Source organism: Grus americana, chromosome 1 (genome assembly GCF_028858705.1).
Source record: "Grus americana isolate bGruAme1 chromosome 1, bGruAme1.mat, whole genome shotgun sequence".
NCBI lineage: Eukaryota > Metazoa > Chordata > Aves > Gruiformes > Gruidae > Grus > Grus americana.
In genome coordinates this window covers 84,900,878-84,916,388 of record NC_072852.1, presented here as the reverse complement: position 1 = coordinate 84,916,388, position 15,511 = coordinate 84,900,878, and the positions used below count along the sequence as shown (strand labels likewise).

At 43.3% G+C, this 15,511-nt stretch overlaps 1 protein-coding gene across 2 annotated transcripts; it reads left to right on the top strand.

The window, feature by feature from the left end:
- Window positions 1-293: 293 nt before the first annotated feature.
- On the top strand, window positions 294-7,132 carry LOC129204541 (C->U-editing enzyme APOBEC-1-like). 2 transcript variants are annotated; one of them, XM_054820753.1, is made up of 4 exons: window positions 308-937; window positions 4,464-4,867; window positions 5,415-5,530; window positions 6,751-7,117. In XM_054820753.1, exons 1-4 carry the CDS (start codon window positions 897-899, stop codon window positions 6,757-6,759), a joined length of 570 nt encoding a protein of 189 aa, XP_054676728.1. In that variant the 5' UTR covers window positions 308-896; the 3' UTR covers window positions 6,760-7,117. The 2 variants fall into 2 exon arrangements, 1 of the variants encoding a protein (XP_054676728.1); XR_008576434.1 differs by having other exon boundaries at window positions 294-937; window positions 4,447-5,530; window positions 6,751-7,132.
- Window positions 7,133-15,511: the final 8,379 nt, after the last annotated feature.

Below are 15,511 nucleotides of genomic sequence, written 5' to 3'. Positions count from 1 at the left end.
ATTAGTATAACAAAACTCAAAAAGACCTTAAGGAAGGGGAATGTGATTTTATTTTACAAATCTCAATATAAATGGATTTTGCCCCCTTGCACTGTCTTATGCATATACTCGCCAGCACCAAGATGTGTGCATCTCAGTGGCCTGGCCAGCATCACTTATGAGAGATGGTGCAGGGTACTTACTGTATATCAGTAGGAAAGGCCTGACAACAAATGGGTAAATAAAACAACTGTTTTAATAAGACAAAGTAAGAAGAGGAATATAGATAGTGTGTAAATCTAACATCCTTTCAGATGCTGGGCACCTCACCTTTGCGCAGCGTTGGACAGACCCCGGATGGATTTCCCCGTGGCACACTGTGCAGATCCTGTCTGTGAAGGGAAGCTCCCCCTTTTTTGTCATCTGAGCTATTACATATTTTCTTACAGGAACACAATTCTTTTCCTAAAGGATGTTTGAACTTCCTGCTGCACGCGTAGATAACGGCAGGGCCATCGTGGTGGTGCAATCCCTGGCACCCAGCAGGAGCTGACTGCAGGCAGAGAAAATAAATCATTTTTCTGCCAATGAAGCATTATCATCCCTTTCAAACTTACAAGCAGGCTTCAAAGAGATTGTCCAATTGCTACGTTTTTAACCGGCAACATTTATCAGCCCTCACTCCCCAGCTAAGGGTGAGGAAAGAGTGCTGCTAAGGGCAGGCTTGTAAAGATGTGTCATTATGTGGTAGCAACTGCAGTCAAAACCATTTTTTTCCCTTTCCTCTTACATCACCTGGAGCCAGCGCAGCCTGGGGGTGTGCTCTGTCATCAGCCGTGCATGAAGAGCCCCCGTCTGCAGGAACAGAAACAGAAAGGAGGACAGCACCAAAGGAAAAGAGCGGTGCCGGAGGGTTCATGGGGAGAGGAGAAGCCATGTACAGGAAAAAGCTGAGAGGGTAAAAACAAATTGCTGACCAAAAAACCCCCACCCCAGCTTCAGCTCTGTGTTGTTGTTGCTCCAACCCAAGGGGACCTGTTGCTTTGTCACCCCATGGGGCGTGCTTTCTGTCTGTGCAAAGTCTCTGCCTTGCTTGGGTGTAGGGCGAGGGCGACACTGGTGCCAGCGTACCCGAGTGGGAGCCCTGGTCCCGGGTGTTACTGTGGCGGGTGAGGGGCCACGCCAAAGTCTGAGCCTGTTGGGGAAGTTCCCGCCGGCATAAAACTGTCACGGGAGCCATAAAATGGCCCGGAATGAAGGGCACTGATAAAAACAAGTGAAAGATGGGGGTGGGTTGGGGGAGGGCTAAGGCAGGAGCTGGCTCACCCCAACGCTGCTGGGCAGCAAGAGAATCCAAAAGTACCTCTTCCCTGCTCGACTGTTCTGAGATCTTGAAATGGCTGTTGTGCCACAAAATAAACAGGAAGTGTCAGACCAGACATTTTCTGTACAATACAGGGAAAAAAATCCGAAAGTTCTAATGCAAAGTTTAGTACAGAAGTGCATTGACTACGTTAGCAATGGAGGAAAAATGCGGATTAAAGAAGTTTTGAAACATCTATGCTCGTACTTTTTTAGATAATATTATTACTATTATTGGATTACATTGCAACGAGCAGAATTTTAAATAGTTTCTAATAAAAAGTGTTAGAGGAAGGAAGGAAAATAATTAAAGATCTATAAAGGTGCAGTTTACTACACAAAGTTTTAATAAAAGAGATACTAGTTTTAGTTTGTTGTTATTTGTTTTCATAAAATTAGTACATTTTAAAATAAATCCATTGCATTCCTGTTCAAGTTATGGATGATGGGACAATAGAAAAGCTATAAACAGCACCTTTTAAAAGATATTTGTAATCAGTCAATACATTTTCAAGGTTTAATGCACATTCACATAGCAGCTGCATATTAATGGAAAAGAAGATAAAACTCAGGAGACAGTTATGTTGGATGTCAACCCTCTGCCATTTTCTCCCCTAACACTGCTAAACATCTTTGGATGCAATTCACCTTTCAAGTACTCAGTCTTTACAGTTGGTGCATTTTTCTCCAGCTCTTAAGTTCTGAAAGGGTTACAAGTTTACCTTCATGAGCTTGATGAACCAAATTTAGAAAGAAAACTAGAAAAGTTTTAGGACTTTTTTTTTATTTGCTAACTCTTAATTTTGTCTCATATTTGTATCAAAGAACCAGATTTTTTTGAGTTAGGCTCCATGTGTATATGTGTACTATACATAACAATGCTGAATGGCAAGGACTGTTCGTGATAGTTATAAAAATAGAAGAAATTAAAGTGATTGCATGATTTTGGGCAATTTATCTGTAAACTCACAACTTATTTTATGTATTTTCTTATCTGGTTTGAGGAGAAAAAGGAATAGGTGCTAGGATTTTGTATAGATTCTGTAGTGTGGAAATGTTTTATGAAGTTTTTTAAATTTCTTGTCTGTCCTGTTAGAGCTGTTTACATTAATCCATTACTTAAAAAAACTACAAGCTATATCTGTAGCAGATATTTATAAGAATGTAGACTTTTATTTATATTGCATTAAATTGATTACACAATAAATTTCACTTGGCTTAACACATCTTTAAGGTAGCTGTATAATGAAGATTAGCATATTGCAAGATTGTTCTAAAGAAATGGCTTTATGTCCCTGAAAATGTGCACAGGATACTCACTGCAGTAACTTATCCAAAGTGTAATATTTTATGGTCAAGACACTGCCAAGAGGTACTTAAGACGAGTTTAAGTACGACCTGGAAATTTTAACTTGTCTGTGTGTTATAATCAGACGGCAACAACTACAGATACCTTTGAACAAATCACATCTCTGTAATCTCTTGTAACACTGCTTTCTAAAACCTTAAAGATACCTTCTGTAAGAATTAGATGAACTGATTTGGCTTCAGTATTGGGAGTTCAATGTATTTTGGTGAACTTTAACCACTGTCACTATATTCCCTGTATACACACACACGTGCGTGCACACACACACATTATATACATATTATATACTTGTGTATATATATATGTTCCCTAATCATCAACAAGCTTTAACAAAATTTAAGCTAATGTGAACTAACTTCCAAATAACATAACAGAAATGGAAAAAATACATCTCTTTTAGCACCTCAAATGAGAAGAAATAAAAATTAAGCCTGTGCTTCATTTTTATCTTTCTCTGTTGGTTTTTTTTTAACAACATACTAAAGGAATTAAGTATAATAAAAAAAGTTATTCCTGTACCAGAATTAAACATCTGGTGATATTTGCATTTGCTATACTTATATAAATTCAATAGAAAGTCTAATAAAGAAATCTGCATGCATAGTTTCTGTGGTTTATATACACAGAGTTTACATGGAGAAAATAAACACAAATACACTCTGTGGTTTATAAACTGGTTTATGTACATACGTATTTTAATGTGTAGGAGGCTGCGATGAGGAAGGAAACAGGGTAAGAAGACAAAGTCTTCTGACTGACCCAGATAAATGAGATGCTTTTTTACGTAGGTAATGAGTCCTGCAGCTAGAGAATATGTGACAGTTGTTTGATCTGCAAGATTTCATTTGTCCTTAGTTCAGATAGTGGGGGTTTTCTGTTATTGGTGGGTGCTAATCTATAAAACAGTTTACAGGCCTATTGCTTCTCTGTTAAGAGTCTGTTCAGTTGTCCACTAGATTTATTCTGAATTACTCTAATGTGGAAAAATATATATCTGAAGTGCATTCTCATATAAATCTCTCTATAAAGCAATTGTACAAAGGCTACAAAGTGCTAATGGTGACTTCATCTATTATTTATGTATCATGGATAATTACTGGTATAAAGGATACATTCACAACCAACACTGGCAGTCTTTGTATAGTTACTTAATTGACAATATTTAGAGGTCTGTTCTGAACTGAATAGATCTGGATCTAAGAGATGGACTATCTGTCGGAAAATATCATCCTTGGGAGCTGCATCTTATTTTTCCTTCTCTCGTGTAGGATTGTGCTGACTGTGTTAATCCTTATGAAAATACAAACAGCAACAAAATCCAATAAGGAGAAATATTCAGCTTCCTAATTTAGCATGGTTTTATTTTCTTTGTTTTATTTTTTTTTAGTTTTTACAAAATTTACAATGGCTCCCTACATCGAAAAGGGCTACACAGGAGCCCTGGAAAAATGTCTGATACATATAGAAAGCTTTTAGAAATACTCATGCTGATGATGAAGAGGACGGCCATAGGAGGGGTGAGGAGGTGTTCTGTGTGCAGTTGCAGACAAAAGGAGGATTAGGTGGTTCAGCGTTTGGTTCCTTTACCCTGCTGTGGTGCCTACCTCACCATTTTCCTTGCATTGCACTCTCATGTTTTGCCCTTTTCAGTTGTCCTCTTGTTTCCTCCACCCTCCCCCTTTTTTGTGTACTGGAGAACTACTGAAAACAAAGTTGTAACTAATGATTCCTTGAAGTTTCTCTTCTGTTTCAGTATGTATATATCTAAGAAGGCATTAAAGCAAAATTTTAACCCCCATGAGACTCCAAAGGACACATACCTACTATGCAAACTGCAGTGGGGTGAGACTGGCACACCTTGGATACACTGGGTCAGAAATGAGCGTTACCACCATGCTGAAATCTACTTCTTGGAGAAGATCTTTAAGATGAGAAAATCCAATAATTATGTCAAGTGTAACATCACCTGGTACTTGTCCTGGAGCCCTTGTGCAGACTGCTGCCACAAAATACTGAATTTCTTGGAGAGGCACTCAAATGTAAACATAAATATATATGTAGCGCGGCTTTATTTCATAGAAGATGAAGAAATTCGCCAAGGTCTGAAGAACCTTGTGAGCTTGGCGGAAGTAACCATTGCTGTCATGAAAATTGAAGGCAAGGTTTCCCATGCTTTGTGGGACTGGGAAGGGTGAACTGGTGAACTTTGTGCATGGGTGAATCTGGTATAGACTTGCTTCCGTGCCCAGCATCCTGCCCAGCTTCTTTGGGGGCACATCCATCACCATTCGGTGAGCGAGTGTCACATCCAAAAAAAATGTTCAACTATTGCAGAAGAAGGGGGACAGGAATCTTAGCAACCAGACCTGTATGACAATTCTCCCTTGTTTAGAGACACCATCTTTCTGTCATTCCTGAGGAAATGGGTGATGGGGTGCTTCTCCCTTGTCCTGGGGGACTAAACGCAGCTGCTGGGATAAGGTTGGCTGAAGGGGCCCTCTGCTCGTAAGAGGGAAAAAAAAATAGCCCAGAGAGAATGGCATTGGTTCCAAATACAGAGTGGACAGCATGCATCAGCTGGCCTGTCCATGGCTAAGCTGTCTCTGTGTCATGGGCGCCAGGAAGAGGTGAAACAGTCTTCTTACCTGAGCTTGTCTGGTATCTGAATAAACTCAGGTTAGTCATCTTTCTTCCATTTCTCCAGACTATATTTACTGTCAGAAAAAGTTTATCCAAGGAGGTGACGATGATGATTCCTGGACTGTCAGCTTTCAGCCACAGATAAGTAAGAATTGTTTGAAGCTCGAGGACGTCTTTGAGGTTAGTAGTCTCTGAGGGATAGGGGAAACCACATGAAATGATTTGCAGTCTGGGGTCATTGAGCTATAAAGAGCAGGAAAGAAGCTGTTCCTATCTAGTTGGAGTTTAAAGAGTGCTGCAGCATGCTTTTGGAAAAACTAATATAATAAAATCATAGGAACTATCCTGTCCCATTGGGAGAGAAGCACTGTGGATTTTCTTCCATCATATTACGAAGCAAAGGCTAAGAGTGCAGCTTTTCTCCTTCAGGCTCCAGGGTGGGAAATACCTTGATTATCAGCTGAAACTCCAGTCTCATCCCAGAAACCCTCCACCAGATTCCTTTCTAATCTGAATCTGAGTATGGGTTTCTGTTCAGCAAATGATGCTACTCAGCCAATTTCTGTCAATATCTGCAGTGGTCTGACACCCCCTCCCAGTCACTGGGCCCCTACATACTTCATTAAAGTGCCTTCCAGATGTGATTCAGCAGCTTCCCTGACTGGTCTGAAGGGTACATGTCCTGGTTTCAGCTGAGAGGGTTAATTTTCTTCATAGTAGCTGGTATGGGGCTGTGTTTTGGATTTGTGCTGGAAACAGTGTTGATAATATAGAGATGTTTTTGTTATATGGACCTGTTGTTGTTGAGCAGTGCTCACACACAGCCAAGGCCTTTTCTGCTTCTCGCACCACCCTGCCAGCGGGATGGCTGGGAGTACACAAGGAGTTGGGAGGGGACAGACAGGACAGGTGACCCAAACTGACCAAAGGGGGTATTCCATACCATGTGCATCACGCTCAGTATAAAAGGGGCAGCAGCTCCAGGGCACGTGGCTCAGGGATGGTGTAGCTTTGGGACGGGTCTGAGCATGCGGTCTGAGTTGTACGGTCCCTGGGTGAGAAACTGCATTGTGTGTCACCAGTTTTGTATATTCTGTTAAGTACTGGTTTGCTTTTTTCTTTTCCCCTCTCCCTTTGCTGTCCCAGTAAACTGTCCTTATACCAACCCACGAGGTCTTGCCTTTCCTTCCCATTCTCCTCCCTGTCCCACGGGGGGAGGGGGGGGGAGGGGGGGAAGAGGGGGGAAGGGGGAGGGGTGAGTGAGCAAGTGGCTGCATGGTGCTCAGCTGCCGGCTGGGCCTAAACCATGACAGTACAGTTTCTGCAAGATGAGAAAAGCTGTTCAAAAGGGAATGTCTGTCCCCTGGGAAAATCCAACCTTTGTTTTTGTTTTGTGCCAGACCTTCTGAAAGGCAGGAGAGAGGAGAGACTGTGTTCACCAACAGTGCTGAAAGTTTGTGCCCCTGGAGACAAGAGACACTGCTTCAATGAATAGGTCCACATGCCTGGCCTGGAAGAATTGTGTACAAAAAAAAAAAAAAAATCTAGCAAAACTAATATAAGTTCTGCAGCATTTTAATTTCAATGTATTAGAGTTTTCTGACAAATGCTATTTTTACTGAAACAGAGTGAAAGAAATATACGGCTAAGTAGGTCATTGAACATCTGGGAAATCCATTTTATATGGCATCTGTGGAAAATAAATATACCACGCTATTACAAATAACAGATTTCTCCTGCTATGTCCATTTCAAATCACAGCAAGTCCAAAGTGCAATAGTTAAAGGATCTAAATGTCCTAATTTTATTTTTGTTTCAGGATTTTCCATTCATAGAATCATAGAATTATAGAATATCTCAAGTTGGAAGGGACTCATACGAATCATCAAGTCCAACTCCCTGCTCCTCGCAGGACTACCTAAAACTAAGCCATATGACTAAAAATGTCTTCCAGACACTCCTTGAACCCTGACAGGCTTGGTGCTGTGACCACTTCCCTGCGGAGCCTCTTCCAGTGACCGACCGCCCTCTCAGTGAAGAACCTTTTCCTAATGTCCAGTCTGAACTTCCTCTGACGCAGCTTCATTCTGTTTCCTTCTGTCCTGTTGCTGGTCACCAGAGAGAGGAGACCAGCACCAGAGGGAGAATCTGGCCCTTGCTCTTGTTAGGTTCATATAGTTGGTGATTGCCCAGCTCTCTAGTCTATCCAGATCTCTCTGTAAGGCCTCTCTACTCTCCAGGGAGTCCTCAGCTCCTGCTAGTTTAGTATCGTCAGCAAACTTACTTAATGTACATTTTAATTCCTGTGTCCAGATCATGTATAAAAACATTAAAGAGCACTGGCCCTAAAACTGAGCCCTGAGGAACACCACTGGTGACTGGCCACCAGCCTGATGTTACCCCATTTTTGAACCTGACCTGTCAGCCAGCTGCTCACCCAACGTATTATGGACTTGTCTAGCTGTGTGCTGGACAGTTTGTCCAGAAGGATAGTGTGAGAGACAGCATCAAAAGCTTTGCTAAAATCCAAAACCACCACATCTACTGGCTTCCCTTGGTCAACTAGATGGGTGACCTTGTCATAAAAGGCAATTAAGTTAGTTAAGCAGGACTTTCCCCTCATGGACCTGTGCTGGCTATGACCAGTGACTGCATTGTCTCTCAAGTGTTTTTCATTAACTCCCAGAATAACCTTCTGCATAATTTTACCAGGCACTGAAGTGAGACTGACAGGCCTGTAACTGCCAGGGTCTTCCTTCTTACCTTTCTTGAAAATTGGGACAATATTTTCCAGCTTCCAGTTGACTGGGATCTCTCCAGACTCCCAAGACTGTTGAAAAATAATGGAGAGATGTCCCGCGATGACATCAGCCAGCTCTTTCAGTACCCTGGGATGAATCTCATCAGGCCGCATGGATTTATGTGCATCCAGCTGGAGCAGTAAGTCTCGAACAAGTTCAGAGTTGGCTGGGAGTTTATCATCCCCCAGTCATGGTCTTCCAACGCATGGCTCCGGGAGTCCCAGGACCCATCACTGGTGTTAAAGACAGAGGCGAAGAAAGTATTAAACCTCTCTGCTTTGTCTACATCCCTATTTGTGAGGTGACCCACCCCGTCAAGCAACAAACCAGTGTTACCTCCGATCCTCTATCAAAAGATTTCACCCACAGAAGATGGCCAGCTACCTTACTGCTTGTATACAGGAGATAACAATCATAAACTGTTGCTAACATTCCCCAGTTTCTAAAAGCCACCAGTATCCTGGACAGGCAGCTTGTCACTGGGACTCTTGAATATACTGGGCAGTGCTAAATATCCCTGATGAGAAACTTCTGGATGTGGCAATGGAGGCAGGCAGCAGCCAGAACGAGGAACAGGGTCCCAGGCCTCTGCTAACATTTTTCTTCCCCTGATGTGGCCCAGTGGTGCACAGGCTGATGGGAAAAGGGTACTCAAAAAGGACTGCTAAATTAGCGGAACAGTTGATTAATTTACCATAACTCACTTCAACTGAGGCATTTTGATAAAAACAGGCTACTTCCTTGACTCTTGAAAAATTAATCTCTGGCAAGGGGTCAGGGTGCCAAAAGGAACATCTCTAGAGACTTGCTGTCCTCTCGGCTAGCCTTGTGTCCTACCTCATGCTGCAAAAGGAAAAAAAGTGAACCTGAAAACAAGGCAAATGCCTCATCAGGGCAGAGACCATAGTCCAGACACTGTATCTAGTAGTGGCAAGAGGAGATGCTTTTTAGGGAGAGTAGACAAGCCTGGCCACTATCTGTGGTTCATTATGATCCAGTCACACTACCTTAATACCCACAATGACTGTGGTTGGCAACCCTGCATCTTCCCCTTAGTGTCTGTTTATGGACTTGTTACCATTAATTTCTCAGATCTCTTTTGCCCCTGTCCTGCCATCTGTGTCCACAGCTTACTGGGGCAGCAGATTCCAGAAGTTCACAGCTTGCCATGTAAATAAGTACTTGACTTTGTTTTAAACTCATCAACTAATCACAATAAGTGCTAGTTCTTACTATACTACTGTCTCATCATTAATCACTGAAACACCTGACTGCATTTGAAAGACTGTGCTAGCCTAGAGAATTTTCCACTGGCTCAGTGGGAGTTATAACATGTAACTGACATCAGCACTTGATCTTAAAAAAGCAACTTAAAAAAATCCACAGATGCTCCATTCATCAGAATCAAAATCCTCCATCCACCAAGTGGTGTGACTGTGGAATGATACTTACAGTATCCATGGTCCTTGCATTTCAGCAGCTCCACTCAGTTGGCTAAAAGAAGTAAGAAAGTATTTTTATCTGCAAGCCTGTCCTGGAACTGGACCACTAGATGCATCCACTGGAAACTCCTTGAAAAGCAAGGCACATTAGGCTGCACAAAAAACTGTAGGAATGCAGCGGTATCCTTTGTAGTAGTCAAGCTGGGTTGTTTGCTCCTCTGTACTGTGCAGAGGTACAAGCCCTGCTGTCAGTACCAAGTGCTTGGGAATAGACCCTCTCTCCATTCACTGTTCCTGATGCTAGGTTATTTCTGCAATACTAGGATAAATATTTATTGACTTATACTCATTTTAGTCATTAAGCTCTAAAGCTATTAATGGGCCTGATTCTTCTCTCATTTGTATTCCTCATCTTTTAACATAGTCAACAGAATTACTCAGAGTTTTGGACCGGTCTAGCCTAAAGGGAATCTGGCTTATGGAAACTAAGAGATGACAGCCTGTAACTCACAAAATGCCAGCACTCCTCAAGTAAGTAATGTCCACTTTGGTAGATGTGTCCCCTTGTTTAGATATGGATCTTTATATCTTACATGTTCAGGAACTGATGCTTTCAAGCTGGTCTTAAAGAGGAGGAGAAAATTGATCACACAAGTTGTTATGGGGGGAAGAGAAACACAGACAATGTGAAACCCCTAGGTTCAATTTATGAAGTGGACCAAGTGCCTCCCCCCAATCTCTACTGCTGAAGGTCTTTGTAGCTAGTTGTTGGCACAGGCTGTCAATCAAATGATATTACTGTATACCTTCCCGTCAGCTTTGGGGATGGTTCTGTAGCTTGTTGATCCACTGTCCATGCCAAAGCTCATTATACTTAGTTCTTGTTTACATTGTCCTGTTGGCCTTGGCTTACCACACTCAGCTCTTCTTTGCATTGTAACCAGCTGTTGGGCAAAGCAAGGCTGTGACATTCCTATGTCACAAACAAGCAAGAACCCCAGATCATTTTCACAATAAAAACTGAAGGCAATTATTATGGTCTGTGTCTCTCAGGGCCCTGAGGTCATTAAAAAAACCTTAGTTGCCTTAACCATCCTCACTTGGGGCTTCCACTGACACACTGCCCATAGATGGCCCAGGAGCTTCATTTAAGCACAGATTTGCTCTATTAGTCCCTTCTTGAACTATGGCGTAGGTGTGCTTGTCTCCAGCTCTCACACCCATGCCCATGGCCAGCCATGGATCCTGTTGATCTGTTTCTTGACCTGTGAACTGATTTTCTGGGTTGACCTCAGACCTGTCTCATCTCTACGGACCAGCCCGGTGATCACTGTGTCTGCATGTGGCCTTGGTTGCCATCACAGGACCTGAGGGTTGACTTCCCAGCTTGACCTAGGACCTGCCTCGATCAGCATGAACCTACCTGAAAATCTGGACTCTTGGTTTATCCTGGCTGCTAGCCCTGGGCCCGCCCTGCTCTCCTTTTCTGGGTATACTGGGATGGGCCCTGGCTAGCAAGGATCCTTCCTTGCTGGCTGCTTTATCTTGCTTGACTTGACTCCTCATCCCTTAGGGAGTAACCAGCCCTTGCTGCGCCCTGGCAGTGCCTGGCAAGAGCTGCTGTGACTTGGTCTTGGTCAGGCTCTGAACACCTGATCAGTTGTCTAGATTCTGCTTATCTATAATACTATGATGAAATTTTTATTTCAAGCCATTCTTTTTGAGTCACATTTGCCTAGCAAATTAGTCCGTGGTCAAACAGTAAGCAAGAAGAGACCTCACATTCGGCTCAGTTCTCCCCAGGGGGTGTGTGTGGGAGAACAAGGAAATGAAATACAGAATGCTGTATCTAATGTAACAGTAAAAATAAACATACCAAATGAGACCTAACAGGTCAAATATCAATGATGCAGCTGAGCAATATTTCTCAGTAGTCACTTAGAAACCAGAAGCCCTCTCTCTTGAACTAGCAGATTCAAAAGCCAAGTCATGAAACAGGAAAATACTCTTGTTGCTGCCATAGCTGGCTGGAGCACTGCCATTTAACCATGTGGCACATGCATATGAGGCTGGGAAAAAGATCTGGAAGCTGAAGGGTGATGTTCTGTACTTGGATGCCTTGTAGTTCTCATGTAGAGAAACAGAAGGGCCTGAATCCAGTCCCAAGTGGCACCTCTATGGTAACTGCTAGTCCTTTATGCACTGTGGCCTTTCTGTTCCCTGCTGGAGGCATGTGACATTTTAGTCTCCTGTGGACTGAAATTTGTGCTTAAACTCAATCATTTAGAGGTTATCTATGATACGTATAGTAAGACCTCATCCAGCATCCAATTCTGGCTACCTGGTCTGTTCACATCTTCTCCACCTTCAGCCCAAGCCTGTGTTGTGCCTCACAGCGTGACGACTGCTCTCCTCACCGTCTGTTTCTTGTCTGGACAAAGGTGCTGCTAGTTGTTGTCTCTCTCCCTGCAGCATGCCTGCTGAGACTCAGGTCTGTCAGGCACTGAAGGGGTTGGATCTCTATCACTGTTTTGGCCTGGACTTTTCCTTCAGCAGATCAGAACTCCTATGCCAGCATGCACTGTATGTGTCACCTCCACCTGCGCATCTGGATGGTCACTTGGTGGCATCTCAGAGCTCTGAACAAACTCCGGGTGCAGCCAGAGCTTTATCTCCCCAAAGTGGCTTTGGGAGACCGGCTCAGCTCTGCTTCTTGACCTGCAGCCCCAGAGATGTGGTGCAGAGCCACAGTGCTTTGCACTGGCATTGCCTTGTTTGTGCTGCATCCATTGCTACCATGGGTCTGGTTAAACCAAGGGCAGTTTTCCTGCCAAATGATGTCTCTGTTCATCCTTAAACTTTAGCAATGGTGGTGGGAGGCAGAGTGTCTCAGTTTAAGTGTCTCTGATGAAGGTGGATTGGGCAGTAGGCTGTGGCAAAGGTGGTGCAGATGCATATGTTCCCCATCCTGCAGCCCTGCCTGTCACAAGACAAGCAGTAACTGTGTTAGCCTCCAAATATGCAGTCTCTGTTAACTGTAGTAGTGAGATCTGGCAGGGCTTCCCTGTCAGCATCATGCATAACTTCTCTAAGACAAGACAGGAAAATTGTCACAGGGCAGATTGCTGAGCCATGGTATCATAATTCCCTCTGCTTCCAAATACCATCTGGATTATTGGTCTACCCCATAGTGAGGGCTTTCCATAGCAGCATCCTGATCAGCAAATGTCTAATCCATAGCACTTGGGCCAAGACAATTTGGGTAGTTGGAGATGATTTTCAAGCCACTTTCATACCTGGATAAGATGAGCATTTACAGTTGACCCCATTGGGTGTACTCATCTTCATGAACCATGACAGCTCAGCTGGATTTTTGGATATAAGTTCTGCCCCTCCACCCTCACAGTTCCCTGCTACATCTTGATTTCCATCTCATTTGTTTTCCACTTCTGCCATCTACTGCTGAAAAACACTGCTTAGCCCCATATCCACCTTCTAATCCCTCACTTCTCTTAATATCAACTCAGATGCAATGAACACAATCCATAACCATCACTGAAGCAGGTGTGGCTCCTCCTTGTACTTCTGACTGGCCTAAGCAACACGGCTTCAACGTAGGAAAAGGTAGCTAGGACCCACAACTTCAGCTACATTCCCTAAATCTCTTCCCTTGAAGGGTTATCTCACAGCTGTACCAGGTGTCCCCTGGACCTGCACCGCATGCCATGACTGTTCAAGTTCGAAGCTATCAAGACTACTGATAGATGGTCACCTGAAGATTGTCCTGCTTCTGCTATGAGGACTACCATAAAGCACTTACTGCTGCTTAAACACACAGGTTCCTGTCTCACAGTCCCGCTCCACACCAGTGACAGGCGAAGGAGTGTTAGCTGTGATGGAGGGACTATTTACCTAGCAACAGAGGGCCTGAATCATGAAGATCCTGGCAGAGCAACCCCATATCTCTGGAGTCTTCTTACAAGACCTCTTTAGCAGCTTACCTGTGGAGAGCCAAGTAGTGTGGAATTCTAGCCTCCTTGTGGACATGAGTTGGTGAGGTGGGTTAACCCTGGCAGGCAGCTAATCACCGCACAGCTGCTTTCTCTTCCCTCTCCCTGCCCCATGGAATGGGGGGGGTGGGGCAGAATTGAAAGGGCAAAAGTGAGAAAAGCCATGCATCAAGATAAGACAATTTAATAGTTGAAGGGGAAAACAAGAAAAGAAACCCCAAATGTTGCAGAGGCAAGACTGATGACCACCAGCAGACTGATGACCAGCCAATCCCCAAGCAACAGCAACTTCAGAAAAAAATTTCCCCAAGTTTTATTGTTGAGCATATTGTTAGATGACATGAAAAATCTCTGTGGTCAGTTTGGGTCAGCTGTCCCAGCTGTGTTCCTTCCCAACCTCTTGCCCACCCCCAGCCTACTCACTTGGTGGCAAAGCCAGAAACAGAGAAGACCTTGACGTTGTGTAAGCTCTGTTCAGCAACAGGTAAAATTTTGGTGTGCTATCAACACTGTTTTGGTCACCGGTCTAAACCACAGCAATATATAGGCTGCTATGAAGAAATCTCCATCCTTGATGGTGCGCAATGGTTGTAATGCCTGATTCTGACAGAGGTTTTCTGCTTCTGATGGAGGTTTTACCTCCCATGGGAGCTACAGCTGACAGGTGAATTTCAGGGATAGTTTAACCATATGGTCGCCATTGAGCAACCTCTGAGTGCTTGGCAAAGAAAAGCTCAGCACTGAAAGTTCCTAGAGCTGCTCTGAACACTTCTTTCGGTATGACTGAGAGAAAAGAAACAGATGAATCATTGCTTTCTTTCAAGTGAAGTCCACCTGGTTTTGTCGTCCCCCTCGCTGTTTAAAACCCTGCCAGTTGTGTGATGACTGTATGCTAGACTTAGCCTCTCAAAGGGAGAGTATGGGCACTCTGATGTCCACCGGGCTCCTGCTTCTGGTTTGGGGTACTTACTGTTCTGCCAAGTGCTTTGACACAGCACATGCATTGAAACAAAGAGGTAGAAATAAGACAAAATCAGAAAGATAAATATCTAGAACTTCTGTGACACAAAGTAGTGTGAGATGACTGCAGAAGGACTGCTTAGAGTAGAAAATCATAGTTCAAAATACAGATGTGTTCACTTGCAGCTTTTCTTTTTTTCACACTGACTCCTCATGAAATATACTAGATCCACTTCTCTGATTTCTATAGCCTCACCAGTTAATGTGAAATAATTCTAATAAAAGGACATTGGGATATTTTGTTTAGCTAACAAAAAATAATACTGAAGTAAGCACACAGGTAACTCCTTCCCACTAACTACCTGTTCTCCACCTTGCCTGAGTCAGGGCTGCACCCACACACCCTCGTGGCTGGCTGCCATTCCACTTTGTTATTTGGGGTCAGACTCATAAAGCTCACCCAGTAGCAGCAGAGTATCACTTACCTTAATCTCTTATGTTTCGGTTTGGAACAAGAGTCACAGTAAAGTATGATGATGCAGTGTAACCTGCAGAGGAAAGGAAAGTAAATGTGCTGGGAGAGATAACAGGCCGTGGGTGTGCTTTTTGGTCAGAGTTGTAAACTCATATGCTGCCAAGGGTGTGTATTTGTGTAACTACAAGCTTATTTTTATATGCATTATTGCATTATGATGCATGCATGTAGATATAAATATGTGTGACTGTGTACTTATAAATTCATACACACATAGAGACACGTTTTAGACCTTTTTAAAATTTTAAGTTCACAGAGTTAATCTCAAAAGGTTCTGTGTGTTTTTTTCTTTCCATAAAAATGTAGATATCTACTAAGAAAACTCCATTAAATCCAAACAAACATACGGTGGATTTTCCTTTTACTGTCAAGTGTGCCAGCAGCAGAACACTGGAACTAACACAAAATTTATG